The sequence below is a fragment of the Gadus chalcogrammus genome, chromosome 16, assembly GCF_026213295.1.
Source record: "Gadus chalcogrammus isolate NIFS_2021 chromosome 16, NIFS_Gcha_1.0, whole genome shotgun sequence".
NCBI classification, from domain to species: domain Eukaryota; kingdom Metazoa; phylum Chordata; class Actinopteri; order Gadiformes; family Gadidae; genus Gadus; species Gadus chalcogrammus.
Window position 1 is genome coordinate 15,755,574 of NC_079427.1, and position 21,695 is coordinate 15,777,268.

General features: G+C 45.0%; 1 protein-coding gene across 6 annotated transcripts in view; it reads right to left on the bottom strand.

Moving 5' to 3' along the window:
* The window catches only part of limk1a (LIM domain kinase 1a), a 42,069-nt gene that overhangs the window by 13,113 nt on the left and 7,261 nt on the right, over positions 1-21,695 (bottom strand). For 4 of the 6 annotated variants that reach the window (XM_056611116.1, XM_056611117.1, XM_056611121.1 and 1 more), the window contains 2 exons: positions 11,220-11,358; positions 440-549 (listed from right to left, as the gene is read on the bottom strand). In XM_056611116.1, the coding sequence (XP_056467091.1) occupies positions 440-549; positions 11,220-11,358 (249 nt within the window). Of the gene's footprint in view, positions 1-439; positions 550-5,340; positions 5,556-11,219; positions 11,359-20,078; positions 20,254-21,695 lie in introns of those variants that run through there. The other 2 variants (XM_056611118.1, XM_056611119.1) reach the window with 2 other exon arrangements.

The following is a 21,695-nucleotide window of genomic DNA, read 5'->3' on the forward strand; positions in this document are numbered from 1 at the left end:
GCCCATCTACAGTATTCTATACATATATATATCTATATATAATTTATCTATTTATAGATAATTCTGTATGGAATACATCTGAGTTCGCCTGATTTAAAGAATATATTATTCAATATCAAAGTGTGCCACCACTATGATTGAATTGGCCGTACTATTATTATGTTTTCCCAGGAAATGCAAGGACCTGTGAATAAGCACATCTTGAACATGGCCTTCCCCTCTCCACTGTTCGATCTCTTCATGTACACCGGTCATCATTGATCCTGAACCGTAATAACTTGTAATAACTTGGCTACTGGAAATAGCCCCTGGGATTGCCATACTACACAGAAGTAAACTGATTTGTATAATCCGATTCATACTTCCAGACGGAGTCGACAGGAAGAAGCAAATGTTGTAACCTCAGAAGCGGCGTGGGGGGTGGGGGGGGGGGGCTTACCAGTAGAGCTTGGAGCGCTCCACCAGAGCGTACGTGTCCCCATCGCCGATGAAGGCCTTGCAGTTCAGACAGGTGAAGCATTCCGGATGGTACTTCTGTTCTCCTGCGACCTGGCCAAGACACAACACACAGCATGCACAATTGAATACATGGAATATATATGTACAATCAGATTTTTTCTATTATCATGAAAACAGATACCACTTCTTCAACAACCTTGGAAGAAACCCTTCAAGGCTTGTCGGTAAAGTCTTGGAATAAGAGCAGCGGTTTGTAAGCTGAAGGTACATTTCTAGAAATGAAAAGTTGGAGGCTGTAAATGAATGTGTGTCTTCTGCGCTGTGGCCATCATTACCACCAGCAGTACGGTGACACCAGATAACTCTGAGAACTTGGGTGAGATCCGGTTGCTAAAGGCGACGGTGGGATACACGCTAGAAGATTGAGTTCTGCTCCGCTGCCAAAATCAATCTCCAGTTTAAGGCTTGTTTCTTGCAAGCAGGGGAGGAAATTGAGTTAAGGCCAAAAATCTGAGCTGGGGCTGAGATAGAAGAAGTATCGGATGTGTGGACGATGCTACTGCGAGGGGCCGTACGGGGGCCTCCCATCAGATACGAGTGAGCCAAGCTGTTAACATTGGAGAGCTTGATTTGCATCATGTGCAAGGAGTTGAGAATACCGCCAATGCGTTTGAGCCTTTCATTTCAATTACACCTTTTTCTTCCCAAATCTGTGCTCAATGACAACCAAAACACAAAAAGACTGAACACTAGACAATATTTCAAGCCAAAAATCAAACACATCTCATATTAGATCCCTGAAAGAGACTTTTGCATAAATTTGTCAGCGATGCAAAATAGTAAGTGCCTCCCCGTCTGGATTTTTTAGATCTGCTTAACGAATCGCTGTGATGTGGCGTCAGGTCCCTAGACACAAGACTTTGCTTATGCTTCTATTTAGCAGAAAACTGAGTGTTTCGGGCACCAAGAACGGCTCCAACTGCAGTAATCTGCAATTCTAATGCAGTGTGCAATGCATGCACTGATCCCATAGGCCTCCAGACCCCAGGGGGAGGAGAGCAAAACAAGATATGCACATGAAAGCATTTTGGGGTCTGAGTCTGTGAAAAATAAAAGATTGATCTATGGCCCATCCTTGAAGCACTACTTTGAGATTGGAAATGTATAGCAAAGAGTTCAATTTGGATGCTTTCAGGCATTGTGTCTTCTCCTATGTTCTTTTTTTTTTTTTTCATATTTGACAGTTAAATTGATTAAAGCTAGAGTATAGAGAGTGTCTATCCTGGATGCATCAGCAGATTCAGACACAGCTGACAGCAGCATGTTTTGAAGATAACCCCATGAAACTTTTAAAGCTAGCTTCAACCGGAAGACAGCAAGCCGATAATCTGGATCAGACCGGAATGGAGAAAAATGAAAAAATGGAAAAAAATGAAAGTCAATCAAATAGATCTCAGTATGAGTTTCCCAAATTTACACGGAGTAGCTGTTGTTCCTTGTGGTTGCCCCGGCAACAAGGAGAACACACAAACATGTAGACACACAGATGGCCCTCAGGCTATTCGCGAGGAAATGGTGATCAAATGATCAATTAATCTCTTAGTAAGGAATTAATACCACAGACGCACAGATACCGGAAAGCTGTATCCATTAGTTTGTCCGTGGGAGGAATACCAATGACAATGTGTTGGCCTGTAGGACAATTAACATCTGTTTGGGACTGAGGCTGTATTTAAACTGGAGGTGAGACCAAATCTAGGGGAGGAAAGAAAAAAAGCTGAATGATTTCCCCAGCCTATTTCTCTGGGTCTTTTAGGGATTCAGGACATTCATATCACATGTGTTCCTGTCAACAGCGATACAAAAGACAACAAAGAGAGAGAGAGAGAGAGAGAGAGAGAGAGAGAGAGAGAGAGAGAGAGAGAGAGAGAGAGAGAGAGAGAGAGAGAGAGAGAGAGAGAGAGAGAGAGAGAGAGAGAGAGACACACACACACACACACACACACACACACACACACAATCTGTATCACATATGTGGCCTTAAGGTATCACAGTGATCATCTAGACAAATTGATATAATATAGAGATTAGCGAGAGAGAGAGAGAGAGAGAGAGAGAGAGAGAGAGAGAGAAAGAGAGAGAGAGAGAGAGAGAGAGAGAGAGAGAGAGAGAGAGAGAGAGAGAGAGAGAGAGAGAGAGAGAGAGAGAGAGAGAGAGAGAGAGAGAGAGAGAGAGAGAGAGAGAGCAGCTAAAGGCCTTGTTGTGTGCAGAGGTTCCTCGTAAAGCAGGCCATCATGACATGTTTACGGTGGGTGTGATCAGAGGAGCGAAGCCGCACCACATCACAAGGCAGGCAGGGAGGCAACATAGGGCCTTACTTAGCAGGACCTCATCGCTCTAATTGAAGGAAGAAACCCTAGTTATAGTACAAGGCTGTCTGTTAACTCTATAGCTGGGGAGGGAAGGCTTGTTGAGAAGTGTTGTTTATAGTTTATTCTGTCTTTATAGTCAAAGTATTTTCCTTCTATTGTGTCTTTTGTGGTTTGAAGCTATGAAGTTTGATTCTTGTTATGACCATTTTATTCAGTCCATTCTATTTATTGGCTGACAATTTAAGGTTGTGTAAGGTTCACTATTTAGCTGTTGCAGGGCAGGTCTTGTGTTGTTGGGGAATAGGGGACAGCTGCTGGTTTGAACCCGAAACCGAGCCCTGTCTGCCACACGGTCACATCCTGACCCTCACCCTGCCATTTGCCTGCCACACAAATACGCCCCACACAGATAAACACATGTGCAGGCACACAGGCGTACACAAACACACTACCACACACACACACACACACACACACCCTTAACCACATCTGACATGCATCGTGTGCCTAGTCTCAGGGCAAGCCTCTGCTTTGAAATGTATACAAAAATACAACTGGATGAATGATGTGTGTTTCTATGTTTGTCTGTTTGTGTGGGAAACAACACAAGAAGGAAGCAATGGAAGGACTATGTGGAATGGAGGTGAAATGTAAAAAAAAACAGCTTTAGGTCAATCATCCCGGTTCATGTTGCTATTAGGATTAGTTAAGGGGCTGATTTAGTGTGCGAGTGTGAGTGAGTGTGTTTCTTCAGGTGTTCACTGGAATTTTAACAGCCCCTTTTGCGGGGGAATTAGAGGTTGTAAACCACAGTCTCTGGTTCTCTCAACAGAATGTCGCTCAGGGATCCTCCCCATCCACTTCTACTAAGCACGCATTCTGCCAAAGAACTCTTCTCTGATCATTCCACAAGCGGCTTTGACCTCTGCTGGAGGTTGCTGTGAGGCCAGTGAGGTTAACAGGTCCCAGTAGGCAGACGCTCAGGAACATTAGTACAAAAGAGAACTTATAGGCTTACATATATTTAATCCATCCCATCATCAAATCCTCCTGCGTTTCATTCCTCTACTGTTTATTGTCACTGTATGCACATGTGAACCGTATTATTCCGATATTAACCTGCACGACCCTTAGGTGGTGACGTGCAAAGCAGCGCACTGAGAGTGCGTGGGGACTCACTGTAAACACCACATGCAACCTGAACCACGACCATCACCCGCACGGCTAGAGGGGGGAACGCCGACCTCCCGCTGACACGTCCCAGTGACGGAGGAGCTGTCATCGCCGGCCCTTCTGATGGGCCTGTCCAAACCCCACGGCACAGGCTGAGTACCGCCGGGCCTCTGTTTGATGAGCCAGGATAAACGACTGAACTGGACACCGATGAACCTACAATACCAAGACCCCCTCCTCTGGCCCAATGGATCTCAGATGGTTGAGCAACATGTGCAACCCCCCCCCCCCCCCCCCCACCACGACCCTAACCCTAACCCCCCACCAGAGAGAGGCCGCTCCAGCTCAGATTCCAGTAATGTTCCAAGTGTCTCAGTGCGAGGTGATGTGCCAATTGCGCCATTTGATGTGGGTGTATGATTTTGTGTGTGTGTGTGCTCGTATAAGTGTGTGATTGTGAGTGTGTGAGTAATTGCATCCAGGAATCCAAAAAAAGCCACAAAATACCACCAAAAGAAATTGCATCAAAAAAAGACCGAACTCAAAGGATTACCCCACTCTGTGGCTGACACACTCCAAACAAATCTGTTTGTGCTCTTCACTTTACGAGAAACCCTTGCAAAAGTGAAAGTGGTTAATATATACAGTTCCCTGGCGAGACAGAGACAGCAAACCCAATAAACAGAGAGCCACATTGATGCCTGCCTCAGCGGAAACCCCCTTGCGTCCCGGCCCTCACAGTACAGTGCACCAGCAAGCAGACCGCAAATGGCCTCAGCCTCCTCCATGTTATCTATGAGCCATGACACACAGAGGAGGGCTTATGGGGAGCCGGCGGGGGCTCAATGTGGCTGATCGCAGGGCTTTGCCATGCTAGGTTCGTTGCCATCCCAACTCTCGTCCATCTCTCCGACCCAAAGTCTACATTAATCTGGGGCAGAGCCGCGTCTAAAAATAGCCTGCATGCCACATTATTATTTAATGACATTAAAAATGAAAAAGGCCAAAAGGGAAATGAAGACAGCTTTCAGGCAAGGACGCACACAGAGAAAGTTCAGAGTGGGAAAATAGTCAGCAATTAAAGAATGCCCGGCTACAGACAAGTGGCAGTGTCCCTCGGCTTCAAACCCAATGTCAAACGGAGGAAGATGGAGTGTGCGTGTGGAGCCACACAAGCACAGCCGGCTTAATCGTCCCTCCCTCGGCCACCTGGGGCCATCTCCTCTGCTCCTGCTGCCTGCTAGCAAAACCCCCATCGCCGCCCTATCTGTCAAGAAACCCAGCAATCCATACATTCTTTATCCAATGGCGACAGTCACCGTGGTAGCCGACGTACCTTCTTCTCCCGTTTCCACAGCCTCAGACAGCAGAAGCTCCAGAAAAATAAGTCTCCCACCATGGCAGCGAGAGCCGGCTTCTCTCGGCGCAACGCTAGTGCATTCTACACTGTCACAACAGAACACGAGCCGCAGCCAAGAGAGAGAGCGACGGGGAGAGGGAGGGAGGGAGAGAGAGAGAGAGAGAGGCAGCCCACGCCTTTACCGCTGAGCTCATCTCTGAGACGATGTCACTTATGCACGGCCCCCTCCCTCCCGCTCTCTCACATGCGCTCTCTCTCTCTTTTTTGCGATGAGCTCATCGCTTCCTCTTTGGCCCAGCCCACCCATGCACACGCGCCTGCTGGCTCCATCCGTCACAACTCTCTCCACCCCTCCTCCACAGTCTCTCCTCCTCCCTTTCGGCCGCTGATACTAACCCCGTTCGGCCCGTATCTATATCTAATAGCCTCATCACATGTGGAGACATAAAGCCACGGTAAACAAAGAAAAGCCAGGCCAAGTATTTAGTAGAAATTGAAGAATACATGAATTCATTATTTAAGATAAGACTGAACTTCATTGATCCCATATGGGAAATCTGGGTTTTTATTATTAAAGCGATATCTGTAAATTGCGGTTGCCTGTCTTACCACGATTCAGACGAGTTGTTTAAATCTAAATTCATTACTGTGCTACCAGAAGGGGAGTTTGCTGGGTTAGCATTTGCTTTTTGTTCGCCGCTTCCATTGTCATGGAGATTTACAGAAGGCTAGCTCCTGTTCATGAAAGGGGAATACACTTTGAACTACTTCCAAACGATTTCCAATGTGTTACAAATAGTCACTTATTGCAAAAGAGTGGCAGTAAGAACGCAACAAGATTGAAGTCTGTCTACAAACACAGAGATAATGTAGCACTTGATGCTGTATTCAAGTTTATAGTTAGGAATTAGAAACTTGGAATCAAACAACTCATCTAAATCTGGGTAAGACAGGCCAATGCCAATTTACAGAGATCTCAACCTATTCTTTTAATGATTCCCAAAATATTCAGATATTTTTTTATATTACTGAAGGACTTTAACACTTTTTTCTAATCAACTCACCACTTCAATAAGCCTCAGATATAACTGTATATAATTGCAAACAAAAATAAGACTGATACATTTTCTAACGGGTAGCCTTATATTACTTCCATTGATCCCTGCTCCCCGGTGTCCTCAAGATTGTGTGTGCGGGAGTGCTTGTGTGCGAATCTAATCCTAATCAATAGCTTCCGGCCAGATTGTGAGTCCAAGGCTTCCGCTTCTCCCTCTCCCCTTTCAGTGCTCTGCTTACCGCCTTTCTATTCAACCCAGCCCCATCCTACATCTCCCTCTCTCATACATCCTCTGCCTAGGAATCATGACCATCATCACCATAGGAACACCATGAAAAATGCTGAGAGGCTTGACAGAGGTTCATGGAGCCAACGGGAGTACTGAGATGGAGTAAGCTGCCTTAAACGGCATGAGTGAAATAACAAGATAGCTAATTTGCTAAATAAAACATCCTAAAGTGTGTGATGGGCATAGAGGGCTGAAGCTAGGGCATTTTTCTTGCCTCCCTAAGCAAGACATTGGTTCATATTTTTTAGAACAATAGAACTTCACAAAAACAGAATCGAAAGCACATCCATGACGGGTGACTAACCCTAACCGTCAATGGTTAAAGGATGCTTTGCTGAGAAATCAGTGAGTGTTTGTGTCAACCAGAAGAAATATCGAGAGTTGAGTTGCTTCATTAGCCTTTAAGATACCTTTTCCTATGACTCCCATGAGATCTGCCCTTAACGCCAAGACAAGGGAAACAACAGACGTCAACACAACCTACTCACTCCCACATCAATGATGTTTTGTCATAGTTGTGGGAGTAAAGAAGAAACAATGACGGGACTTTCCAGAAAGTTATTTTAAAACCAAACTGAACTCTCACAAAGTGAATTAACCCCCACATTGTACACATACATATTCTTTACGGAGGTAGTATCAACATATCCAAGGTGATTACAATATGTAAAACACAGTTGTCACAATTGTGGAAGTAAGACGCCTGGCCTTTGTGCTATAGAACAGCAAACTACAAAATACTAACTGAAGCACGGAAATGATTTAATGGTCAGTGTAGCAGTCAGTAGAGGAAAGGAAAGAGATTGGGAGGAGAGACAATTCAATTACAGCCCTTTGCTCAATGTTCAACTCATAACTCCCTATTCCCTGGACGGGGGAGTAAATAACCCCAGCGCAAGTCTACTGACACACACAGACCTTCACGCACACATGCATCACACAGGCAGCTACACGCACACAAACACGTGTACGCACACACAAAAATGTCATTTGTTTGTTTTTATTCAAACTGTGGAAGAAATCTATGTTTATCATTAGGCGACCCTACTTATGATTAGTAAAACAATGACATCTTCACAGGCCATGAGGGACAACATTTAGTTTTGGTATGGTTTTCATGGGGAATCCCATGAAAACGATCATACCGTGTCTCAATCACTTATTTATCACTCTATTTTAAATGTAAGCTCCATGCAGAAAATATTTAATTTCTTGATCAAGTTGTATGATTTGGTGTATACTATAGTGCACCTTCTTAGGAATACCATTCTGCTCTTCAGTTATTCAAGTTAAGCATTGAATACAAAGACCTCCTGGTCTTAAGATGCAAAAGTCAAACATTATGTCTGCCCTTCTACCCTGATTCACCTCATCAATAGAACATTTCATCTGCATGCGTATGACTTCTCCAGAGACTGCCAAACTAAAAACAGTGGGCCCTTTCAGTCCGACGAGGTGTACAACATGAGTTTGTCCATTCCCTGCGTTAGACAGTGAATAAAATGTTCCTGTCCTGCATCCCTCTCTAGGACATTGATGGTTGTACGGTCCTCCTGCTGTATAATGCAATTGGTCTGACAATCATATATGAATATGGTCTAGGCCATCTCAAAGAGGCGTCCGCCAGTCCTCAACTCAATGACCTAAGAGAGAATAATGGAAATAGCAAGAGAGAGGGACAGTGAGAGAGAGAGACAGAGACAAAGAGAGAGACAGACGAAGAGAGAGAGAGACAGAGAGACAGAGACAGAGACAGAGAGAGACAGAGAGACAGAGAGGGAGAGAGACAGAGTGACAGAGCCGGAGAGACAGAGAGTGAGAGTGAGAGTGAGAGTGAGAGTGAGTGAGTGAGTGAGTGAGTGAGTGAGTGAGTGAGTGAGTGAGTGAGTGAGTGAGTGAGTGAGTGAGTGAGTGAGTGAGTGAGTGAGTGAGAGAGAGAGAGAGAGAGAGAGAGAGCGAGAGAGAGAGCGAGAGACACAGAGACTGTGAGTGTGAGTGTGAGTGAGAGCGAAAGAGAGAGCCAGAGAGTGTGGGTGAGAGTGAGAGAGAGAGAGAGAGAGAAAGACAGCAGTATAGAGCAGTAGAGAGGGTAACGGTTGCAGCTGTCTCCCCAGCTAATTCACTTTAGTCTCCACCAGGCCAGGCTGTTTCATTAATGGAATTATACAAAAAACAAACAAACAAATACAAACACACACATACACAAGAGAACCAATCGCAACACAATATGTGGCGGATAAGCGTGGCTTCACGTGTGTACGGTTGGTACACCACTCTGTGCCGTGCCATGAAGCAAGACCAGCGGTCATGAGAGACGTGAGGAACCCACGGCCCGTTAGTCAGGAAGTTCCGTGTATGACAACGATGGTAAGTCCCCATCTTTAGCAGCCAATAGAAGGGGTTTCCAACTTGTGCAACAATATACCACAGAAAAATACTTCACGAAAATGGCCAACCTTTTTGTTTTGTTGGAGTAGATGGGAAAAAAAGGAACCAAAAGGAATCAGAATTTTTCAGATTCACTCAAAACTTTCACGTTTCCTCTCTTTTGTCGCTATAAAGCCTTACTCCCTGACGGATCACCGCCTCTTCACACCTGCGACCGGCTCCTAAAGGGCGCTTGCCTATAAAACACAACACAAAAATACCGTTGGGAAATATGTCAGAGTCTCTATGTAGTGTGTCAGCCAGAGTTTGATGTGGAGACAACAAAAAAACAAAAAAAAAACGGTGACATCAGGAGACGCCAACAGAGGGGGTCAGAGTTGTCAGCCCAGATAGGCTCGGTCGGACTGTAAGGGTCAATGTTGAATAAAAGCTGTACAGGGTCCGGCTGGTACACACACATTGGACTATGTTGAAGGGATAGGTTAATAATAGAGGTTAGCTTGACCTCCATTGCCTCTTCTCCGTTCCTTCTCAGTTCAATAGAGCGGAGAAATACAAACCCCAAAGGTCCCGTAAGGCAGAGCAACAAAATAAAAGCCCCAGCACAACATACAGCTAGTCGTATACCGTAGGATCAGTCACAAGGACCCATCGCACACCAGTAAAACCAGTAACACCAGTCACATCATTCCGTCTGCAGATGGAGAGCAGCTTCGAAAGGGAGGGACAATATTTAACAGATATCACATTTTTTGTCAGGTATAGTTATTACGTTACAGCTTCATGACGACGCTCTAGTTATATTTGTCCAATATGCGATAGGAAAGGGTAAACCTACGGCTCCATTTTATAAATCGACCCTAGTGCCCTCAAGCAAGGCGTGAGCAATTACTATAAAATGCAGTGCCCAATATGCTTCACTGGATGGACTTATCCAACACACAGAGAGAATTTAGGCAAAACCTCCCTTCAAAAGGGGACACTATTTCACTTTGTGATAAAACGCTGTTTCTTAAATGCAAATAAGTGATTCATATTGCCAACCGAAATAACACTCCTTGGCATAAGTAGACAGGTGCGGTGGATTACCGCTAAATTCATCTGACATATATTGAGGTCCTTGCGCTGGTTTTTGTTCAATAAACTGCTGCAAAGGCTGATAAGAACCGTCCCCACAGTAGGTACTTCAAACAGGAGTCAAAAATATAAGACTTCACGGCGTATCTATTTTGTGTATGCACCGCAGATACAGAGAATAAGCCATGGCAGGGCTGTGCTGCCTCAGTGTAACCTTCTAGTTCTCATACTGAGGCGGTCTAAAATTACACAACCTTCACACCTTTAAACAATTCTGCTTGAACAACCTACCCCAACACTTGGGATACACAAAACCACCTAGTTATGATTAGTATTAAGTATTTACAGCGTTTGTTTGAAGTCGATTATAGCCTTTGGTAAACCATGAAAGGATTAAAGAAGCTTCTAATAGGAGAATGTAATATCTTTGTTTATGATGTTTGACCAATGCGTTGTCTCTTTTCTAGCCTTGCATCAGATACCAGCATTACTATCAATGTACACCAATAACAGAAACCAACAAAGAAAGGCCATCAGTGTTTGTGCGTAACTTTTCAAAACACACCATCACCAGATGTCACACAACATGGACACACAATCTGCTCAAGAGGTGGAATCGACACCACTTGGTAACGCGACTACACTCGTCAACGCAAGCTCGTCCTCCTGACCATGAGCTCTTTCTGCCCAATGACCCGAGGACGAGGTCAAATCCGTTCTGCACCTCCTCCTCTACTTTCCCTTCTCCCTGTCACAACAACAGGACCGCCACGCTGGCTTTCACCGGATGTCCACGCAAGACAATGTGCCTCAGCGATGGGCGTCTGCATCTGAGCCCAGACGTGTGTTCACAAAGACCCAGGCAGGTGGAGATGGATGAGGGTGTGTGTGTGTGTGCGTGCGTGCGTGCGTGCGTGCGTGCGTGCGTGCGTGCGTGCGTGTGTGTGTCTGTGTGCGTGAGTGTGTGTGTGAGTGTGTGTGTGTGTGTGTCTGTGTGCGTGAGTGTGTGTGTGAGTGTGTGAGGCTGCTGAGCGGTCCTCTTACCATAATGAGTCCGGTGGTGATGGGGTCATTGCAGCCGTGGCACAGCTCTCCAAACTTGGCCCAGTAGTCCTTCTTGCAGAAGAGCCGCCCGTCCTTCTCATAGTACCAGTGGGACAGGGAGGCACTGCACTCACAGCATCTAGCAGTAGAGGGGGAACGAACGTCAGTCAATCAACCAATGACATGTTAAGAACTAAGGAGCAGAGTCATAGGAAAAGCAATACATTTAGTGGAGAGCATATTTCGAGTCAATTGTTTACTTGGTCTCATTTTTATTAAATGCATGATGCCGTACATAAAGCATGTGGTGGAGGGGTTATCAGATGTTCAACTAGGATCCTATCCCTTTGCATGACACAGAGAGAGAGGACGATACCAACCAATAAAAAACCATAACCAGGTTAAAGAAAAGCCTCCTTTGAACTGGAAGGAAAGTAGCTACACGCCGCAGTATGCAAACGGATGCGCGTGTCTCTGTAACCGCACCAAACAAACAACTAAACGATATGGTTAGTGTGGGGGGCTAGTATATCCATGTTTGTTTCCTCAATGCATATAAATGATCTGATATGACCGAGTAACAAAGTGAAGTAAACTTCACTACACCACGACAATAGGCTCAGAATATTATAGCCGGATAGCAGAGTATATGAAGAACAACAATAACATCCTCCAAAACCATATCGTCCTGAGGGGACATGCTGGTGTGTCCTTGAGTCTACCTGTAGGCATGCTTGAGCAAGTAGCCCATTCAGCAGATGCTTTGGAGAGCTATCTGGAACGTTAACAAATATAATCTTTCATCTTCTTTTTGGAGGCCTTAAAAATGGACCCGTGGTTTAAATGGTGCGCATGTCACATCACCACAACAGATGGCGGTAGTTAAGGGCAGTGTTTTGCAGTAGGGCCAGACACTGATGAGAGTGATGTCACACCGATAGATATCACATGCTGACACGACAGGGACATGAGTCACTGGAAAGGATAAAGCAGAGGGAGGATGTAGGAAGAATAATGTACCCTGAAATGCTGTTGACTCGCTTGGGTTTCCATGCACCTGGGTACTCACACATGCATCTATGTATATCTGTGTGTGTGTGTGTGGTTGTGCATGTGAGAGCTTGAGTGTGTGTGCTCTCTACATCTGCGCGTGTGTGAAGGCCATGACTAAAGTAGAGTAGAGTGTCTGGTGCCCCCTGCCCCCCCGCCTCTGGACCCCTCTTAAGTAAAAGTGGTGTCTAGACACGCTGGGCCAGCTGCTGTTCCCACCGGGGTAATACTTCCTGTCCACTGTCCAGTACGATGCACATGTAATACCACCGGCCTGCAGGGTTAAACCATCGACACAGCACTGTGATTATTCATTTAGCTTAAGCCCACCATGAAGAATGGAGCCTAACTAAATGAACATAAGGATATTTATTGATTCCTGTGTCAAATTGGAAAAATATATTATTGAAATGTATTTTACATTGTGAACTAACTGGAGTGTGGAGAAAATATGGAGCTCTCCATATGAGAAATTGAGTTTAAATGAATTGCATACTGCATAGGTTGTTTCCTCGTGAATAAATTTGTTCTTTTTTGTTACCAATTAAAGGTAGAGAAGGCAATAAGAGGAAACCAGCTGGAGAAAGCCCTCCCTTCAGGCCAAAACACATGACTAGCTTGCTAGGTTAATCAATAGTGTGGAAGACTTCTGTCATGCACAATGAGTGCATGCAGGTAGACCAGTTAGTAGGTACTAGACAGACAGGTAAGTCATTTGATTCGGGCCAAATAAAATTATTGGACAGGCACACAACAGCAAAATATACCAGAGCATTTAATTAAATGATTGCTGTTGGGATATATAAAGAATTAAAAAAATGACCAAGAAATATCAATAAATATATAAATATCTTGCCTACCCTAGCTTTAATGAAGATGTCAGTGCATGTAAAGAAAAAGTTCTGCACATACCATTTGTACACGATGTAAAATGTAATCTACGTTCCTGTTTTCTATCATAAGCTCTGACAGGCTGCACAATACATACGTGGTAAATATACAATAGAAAGAGCGCACGCACTTCCCTCTACCACAAAGTCAACACAATGCCTTGTGTTTCATGTTCTCCATGGTCATATCCCCTTTAGCCCCCACACACACACACACACACACACACACACACACACACACACACACACACACACACACACACACACACACACACACACACACACACACACACACACACACACCTACAGTATCGCAACCCCAAGGCAGAATATACTCAACTGCAAGGAATATTGTATAATTTAACCAATTTTGTTACGGTTTCACGCCAGCAATGGTACATGTACGTTTTGTTGAGGGCAAAGATGTGTAATTCTGGTGTGGCTTATTTACGAGTGCGGCTTATATTCCACTTTACAAACATAAATTCTTCATTATGGTTGACTGAGGCTTATTTTCGTTGCAAAATATGTTTCACACATACGCACACAGTCACACACACACACACACACACACACACACACACACACACACACACACACACACACACACACACACACACACACACACACACACACACACACACACACACACACACACTCACGCACACACACCAACTCCAAGTAAAAACGTCACAGAAACACACCCCAGAAACCTGCATGCACGCATCCTGCAGCAACCCCGCACTCAGAGAGCCTCCTGTGACGAGGGGATGCTTCAGTATGCACCGCATGTGGAAGTGGGTCAAGGCTAAGGGAGGACAACCACAGCCAGCAAAGCCGCTGATGGACTCACGTCTCACACACACACACACACACACACACACACACACACACACACACACACACACACACACACACACACACACACACACACACACACACACACACACACACACACACACACACACACACACGCACACACACACACACACACACACACACACACACACACAAAGGCATCCAGCAAACCCCTGCTGGGACAAAGTCAAACCTGGGGCGGAGACATGCTGACTTTAGTCTTTGTGTACGTGTGTCTCTCTCTCTCTCTCTCTTTCAGAAACACGCACGCACATCTTCATCTGCACGTCAAAACCCGCATGCAGACCGCACAGACACACACACACACACACACACACACACACACACACACACACACACACACACACACACACACACACACACACACACACACACACACACACACACACACACACACACACACACACACACACACACGCGTACTCACTGTAACAACACTTCTAGGTTCAACGACTCTCTACAAATCTGCCTCCTGCATCAAGGCGTGGCAGCACATTTCTGACTACGTCCAGAGAAATATGGGCTGCAGAGTAACTGCATGACATGAACCATATTATGAACTGCATTCTGTTGCTGCCGCTGCCGGGTGAATACATTAGCAACTGGCAGATCGCTTCTGGCTTAAGGATGCATCTCTTAGGGGCGAGGCTGAGCTGCCTAGAAAGTGAGAAAGAGTGGAAAGAGGGAGAAAGAATGTTTGCACGATATTACACGACTCACACCACACCATAGGCTAATATCTACTGCATTCGATGCATGCAAACACACTCTTATTCTCACAGACACTCACACACCCACACACACACTTTGGCTATGTACCACAATGAGCAGATGGAGGGGAGATTCAAAGTAATTGAAGTCAGAAATAACTTCTACTTACAGTAAATAGGGCCGCAGCATATATGAAAAACACAAGTGCCATTAAAAGAGAGTGCTATGAAGATTAAATGTAAATAGGGCAACGTTGGAACAGAGCATATCGCAGTGGTTTCTGTGTGTGTGTGTGTGTGTGTGTGTGTCTGTGTGTGTGTGTGTGTGTGTGTGTCTGTGTGTGTGTGTGTGTGTGTGTGTGTGTGTGTGTGTTTGTTTTTTCTTACTTTGAGACTAGATATAAGCACATGCAATGCTTAACAGATGCCAGTAGTTCATCACGTAGAATCTCCAACCTTTTCATCTAATCCAATACAAGGAGCCATTTCCTCATATTTCCTAATCCATCTGAAAAAACAATGCAACAAGGGAGTGAGCCATTGGTCATTCCCATGTCGGCGGTGGCCGAGGGGAAAACGAGGTGGAGAGGAGGTAGGGAAAGCAGGATGCTCGCAGTTTAACAACTTCCGAAAGACAACAAAAGAGAGCGAGGTGAGGAGATGGGGGACAGGCGCGACGAGGACCAGCTGCCCTCCCTCAGGGCCAGGAAGACACCGGGGAGAGCAATGATCGTAAAAAGGTGCTGGTACTGCTGGTGGAGTGTGTGTGTGTGTGTGTGTGTGTTTGTGTGAGCATGTGCGTGTGTGTTTAAAGTAAAGTGCGTCTACTCCATGATCCCCGTTTCCTGGCTATACCTGAGAACCTTACCGTGATGAGGGCTATTTGCAAGCGGCAATCTGACCAATAGGGAGAACTATTCTAACAAACATATGCTGTGTTTTTTTTGTGCGTCTTTGTGTGTGTGTGTGTGCATATAGTTGTGTGTGTGTGTGTGTGTGTGGGTGTGAGAGAGAGAAAGGCAGTGGTTTGAGAGAATAGAAGTAAAGAGACTCCATTGGGTTTTACATGTATTTTGTACAAGCCAAATGCTTATAATACAAGATTTCTAATTATAATATCACATACGTGAAACATGACTTTACACAGCGACAGGCGTTTCAATATTTGATACCACGTTCTTAAAATATAAACGTCCAACTACAATGGGACCTAATTTATAAGGATCAGTCATCTATAACATAGAAGAAGATGGTGTGTGAATGTGTGCGCGGGGATAGGTCTGTGTGCACGTGCAGGGAGTGCTGTGTTGTCCGGAGAGGCTCTCGTCCCCCCGCTCACCTCCGTCACAGACGACCGGGGCGGTGAGAGAGTTAGGATGAGCTGAGAGGCACTAGCCTCCACACGGTCAGGCCTTTGACCAGACCGGCCATCTAACACTCAGGGGTTATTCATTTTACCTTCAGTTAATGTCTTTAAACCGAAAGAGAAATCTATGTTTCTCTTTTGGTCCAGAGGGAGAAAGAGAGGGAGAGAGGTCCAGAGAGAGAGAGGTTCAGAGAGGGAGAGGTTCAGAGGTCCAGAGGGAGAGAGAGAGAGAGAGAGGCAGAGAGAGAGAGAGAGGCAGAGAGAGAGAGAGAGAGAGAGAGAGAGAGAGAGAGAGAGAGAGAGAGAGAGAGAGAGAGAGAGAGAGGCAGAGACAGAGAGAGGCAGAGAGAGAGAGAGAGGCAGAGAGAGAGAGAGAGAGAGGCAGAGAGAGAGAGAGAGAGAGAGAGAGAGAGAGAGAGAGAGAGAGAGAGAGAGAGAGAGAGAGAGAGAGAGAGAGAGAGAGAGAGTGGTCCAGAGAGTGAGAGTGAGAGAGACAGTGGGGGTTGTTTGCACACACAGATGAAATCGGAGGGCAGGAAATGGAAGCATGTGTCTGAGGGAATACCCCCTCCTTCCCTTGCTGTGCTTCCCAGTGGGAACCAGTCCCTCCAGTGGAAACATACACACAGGGATAACCTCTTCACAGCTCCTCTCTGCACCTCCATGAGCAGTATTCTGCTCCACAGGGCATCACAGGGTGTGTGTGAACATGGGTGTTTGCGAGGCTAATAGACAACAACCAGATATTGGGGTTCACTTTCTTTCTCAAAAATCCCCACAGGCGAATTAACGAATGACAGAAAAACAAATTACCTGCATTCATGCACCTGGCAACTCACATACACACACGCAAACACACACACACACACACACACACACACACACACACACACACACACACACACACACACACACACACACACACACACACACACACACACACACACACACACACACACACACACACACACGCCGGTGGCAACACAGTGATCACACAGTGATCACATGTTCCATCATCCCCCCCCAACCCCTCCCCCTTCCACAATCCCTGGAATTCCAAGGCTATGATGTCACCCTTATCACAAAGAAAAAACATTACCTCATTTACGCCTCCCTTAAGCCCCGCCCCATCTGGGTGGAGGCTTAAACCAGGAAGGCCCACAGCCAATGGGGTTGCCAGCTCACCCGTGTCTTCCCCCCATTGCCCAGACAAGCACAATACCGGCTTTAACCCTTCAGGTGCTGGGCTGGGGTTCTGCACACCTTGCAGATCTTAGTCCTTTTTCTCTTTCTTCTCATTCTTTTATGTTTTTTTTAATAATTTCTTTCTCAGGTTCCAGGTCTACGATGAATAGCAACATGGCAGCGCTGATGAGACTGGCGAGTAAAAAGTGTGAATGCCTGCAGTTTGTATTGTCCCGGCTAAGCTCCCCCGCCTCAATAGCGTTTCAGGTCTCTATGGGGCCAGACATAGACAGAGAGCCAGACAACCAGAGATTCTCGCATATTCTACACACATTACAGGCCATGATGAGATGATTACGGTTCAACAATGAAATAGGATTTCACTTTTGGCTTGGCAACATGGCTTCACTTTAGCAAATACACTAACATTTTTAAAATCTAAAAATGTAAAAAAATAAAAATTAATTGAATGAGTGATGACACCCAGTGTTGTTTTTGTTTTTGCATTCATTTCATTTCAATTAGTAAAAAAAATCAATATATATTTTAGCTTGTGTCTGTTTCTGTTCTTGTATTCTATGTATCTTTGCAACTCGCTTGAAAAATAAAGAGTCAAAAAATAAATTGACATGTCTTTGAATGACCTCAGCACCAAATTAATCATTTGTCATAATGGGTATAGTTGTGTGTAGAAAGAATGGCAAATAAATTGGCCCTGAATCAGCCTTGCATATTTTCCCAACCCAAGGGTAAATGATGAAGGTCAAAATGACAGATAAAACAGACAATGAGATAATTAATTACGAAATAAAGCCCTTCTGCTGCCAACCTGGGGCTGGAGAACTGTGGGTGGGGAACAAAAGTGTGATTAAAGTGTCGCCTTTTCCTGTGCTTTCACTGAAACTCCGACTGTTATCAGCTCATGTTCCCGGTTGAGAGACAGGGCGCGCTTCTAAAAATACTCCAATTCTAAACAGACAACATTGCTTCTGGTTTTTAATGGTTGGCACTGTGGTTCTTCATAGATCTGTGTGCATACTTCCGTTTGTCTGAACAACCACAATAGGGCCAGGCTAGGAAGCATAGAAAAATATCGAAAACAATACTTTGTATTTGACTGCGAAATTGTATAAAAGCTGGCAGAATCAGCATCAAGGTAAATTGACAGGGGGATGGAACAACAATGTGATCATGTTAAAATGATCCCTTGCACAATCTGCATTTTCCAAGGCATTCAAGGTGATTTTTACTCATTGCTGCTATTGTATCCAACATTTTCGTATTGGGATTTGGCACCTGGCAGTGGGAGTCAGGCACCTGGATAGGGAAAGAAAGCCGACCGGGGAGCTTGAAGCCAGCTCCCTTCAGCTGGGAGCCAACACCATAACCACTTCACCATTTTGCCCATGCAGACTGTGGGTCAAGTAGTGCTGAACTCAGGCACTGGTCTATCGAACCGTCTCCAGTAATATGGGGACTACTTAACCCTCAGTTTATCCTCATGAGGGGACAGCAACATAAATACTGAAGAGCCAATGATGTGATTCCCACGCTGCAAGGATGTGTTTGCGTAGCAGCGTTGCATTGGCATGTTTGAGGTCAACTGAATCCCCAAGAGGTAAGGGTCAATATCGCTAACACTAGATTTTATGCTTATTAATTTATGTTATCATAACGATACATAACGCAAATTGCTATATATTGGAATGCACTCCAATATATAGTGGACTCTCAGTGCGTGGGGTCACCAAAGTGTTAAACCAGCATATGTTGACTTCATGGGCTTAACTGGTTCCCAGACAAATGCACTCCCGAGCTGTGCCAGAGTTTTCCACCATCACAAACAACAACAAAAGCCCTTGATTCTCCCACAATAGCTCTGAACACTGTTTATATGCAGCTGAACTTTGGTCAAACAAAATGATGTGAAGTGAAAGTGAGAACTTTGTGTACTTTGCTCTAAAATTGCCCTCACTACATTCCAAGTAGGAAAGTGTTTTTTTTAGTTGATGAATTTTCATTAGTTACATTTAAATTAAGGCCAATTAGCTTTTATCCCAAGCGACTTATAATAAGTGCATTTGTCATAACGAGTGAAACAATATATCGATGTCGGTACAGTAAAGATGTTCATAGAAACAAGTGCAAGTACAAACAATCGCTAGGCTAACCCCATTCCCCATATACAGCAGTGATAGCTGTAACTGCAGATGCTACACAATTAAGTACTATAAATAAGTACAATGTACATTAAGTGTGTACAATTAGTGCGTACATTAATTACCAGGACGTACAACATACAATGATGGGCAGAAGGGACTGGATGGCTATGCAGAGGCTAGGTGAACTCTCAACAGGTGAGTTAGTTTAGCTATTTACTGGGCAAGAAGAGAGAACAGGCATTGCTGCTTCACAATCAGACAAACATCCATCAAAACTTGTAAAACAAGATCAGTAAAATAGAAGTAGGTAGTGCAAAAACAGTTGCTCTTCCTTAATTGATGAGTTCAAAAGTTGAGTGCATCCGCGGAAAGGCAAGCAGACCTCAACGCCTGTCGTGACAAAGTCAAAACCACCGAAACCAGCAGCGTGACAACCAAACAAAGATACATTCAGCAATGGTTTGTCTTTCAAAGTTTCACTCATAAAACCTAAATCTCAAACACATACAATAGTTCATTGGTTTCAACAATGACTGCTTCATCAACCATAAGCGTCCCGTGCATTCAGCCCTGATGAATGACATATTAAACCTTGACCCCCCCACTGGTCAGTTTACCTTTTGCGTCCGCTCCGGTGCTTGTACGGCTGCTCCCCGAGCAGTCTCTGGGCGACAGCCTTAGTGTAGCCGTCAGCTGGCAGACTCATCTTGGTGGCAGTGATGGTAACAGTGCAGCTCACACATGAATCTCCATCCAGCACTGCTGTCACTACCACGAATGCTCTCTCTTCCCCTCTCTCTCTCTCTCTCTCTCTCTCTGACTCTCTCGCTCTAGTCCCACCCCTCTTTCTACCAGTGTTTTGGTTGCAGAGCGTGGATCCCTCCCCTTTCTGTCAACTGTTTCCTGCCATCTCCCCCTCCCCACCGGGGGAGGAGACATGACCCTGTGACATCGCAGGCACATCCTTTTCCCATACAGGCTCATGCTGTCATGCTTTGGCCTGCCTCTCCAACTGCTCAGTGCCTCACCATGCCCTTTTCCATGCAATGTCCACTCTCTGAGGGAAGCTTTCAATTTGTTTCATAAATAAGAAAACCTCTCTTCTAACACTCAAGACATGCTCATAGTAACCATTGAATAATATTTGAATGTGGAACACTGAAAACAGCGTTAAATACCGTATCAAACATAGTAAGTGCCAGCTGATTATAATAACTGTTTGTTATCAGAGATTGCGAGCCTTAAACCCAATTCCTTTAGTGCTTATACAAATGTATGTTTGGTTAAGATTACTTCGATTTCCAGGCTTCTACAATAAGGTCTGTCCCTAAACATGATCAGGCTTACTAAACACCCGCGGTATTCAACCGAACAGCCATTTGGTTGTGTGTTGAGAATAGGACTCTATTCAAGACCATTCAATGTGGTGAAGCATGTTGGCATGCAGCCTCTGTTACTAGGCAGAGCATTCAGCCGCAGATCCGCTGAATCACCAGGGCTCCTCGGTAAATCTGCCTCAACACTGAACACGGCACAAGGCGTTGAACTTCACTTGCTTGCAGCTGTTTGAGATATGATGCAGTAAGAGGATGAACACAAAAACTAAAAAAACAATGCCTTATCTTTTGTAGCTAACCCTACAAAAATGAAGAACTACAACGGTGAACTAGAAAGACAGAAGTGATGTTTCCGTGACACTTGGCAGCCCTCCCTGCAGATATGAGTGGGGGAGTATCAGAGAGAGAGACAGACACAACGGTATCAGATATAACACGTCTGTTTCACACAGAGGCAGTGGGGGGAAACAGAAAACGTCTTTGTGATGACAGTATCCATCTTAATGCAGGTGAAGATAATGGACGACACAATAACAATTACCAACCGTTGGTGTTATGGAAAAGCATAGAGGAACAATCTTCATGACCTCTAGTCGATGCATTATAAATATAAATGATGGATAAACATTTCTGCAAGTGCTTACCAAAGTGCAGACACAACCACACAGGAGTGCTGGTCTTCCGGGGGGGGGGAATCCGGGAGTCACGTGTATATATCGAGAGCAGGGGTCAACTAGAACTGCAAAGCGAATGCAGTGTCGGAGGGGTATGTGGAACCATTTTACAGTGGTAGCTACAACTTTAGTAGTTTTCTGTATATTGTTAATAACTGGTTAATGATCAGTTAAAATAAAAAAAAATATGTTAAAGTTATGTAGTCAAGTTAAAATATGACTC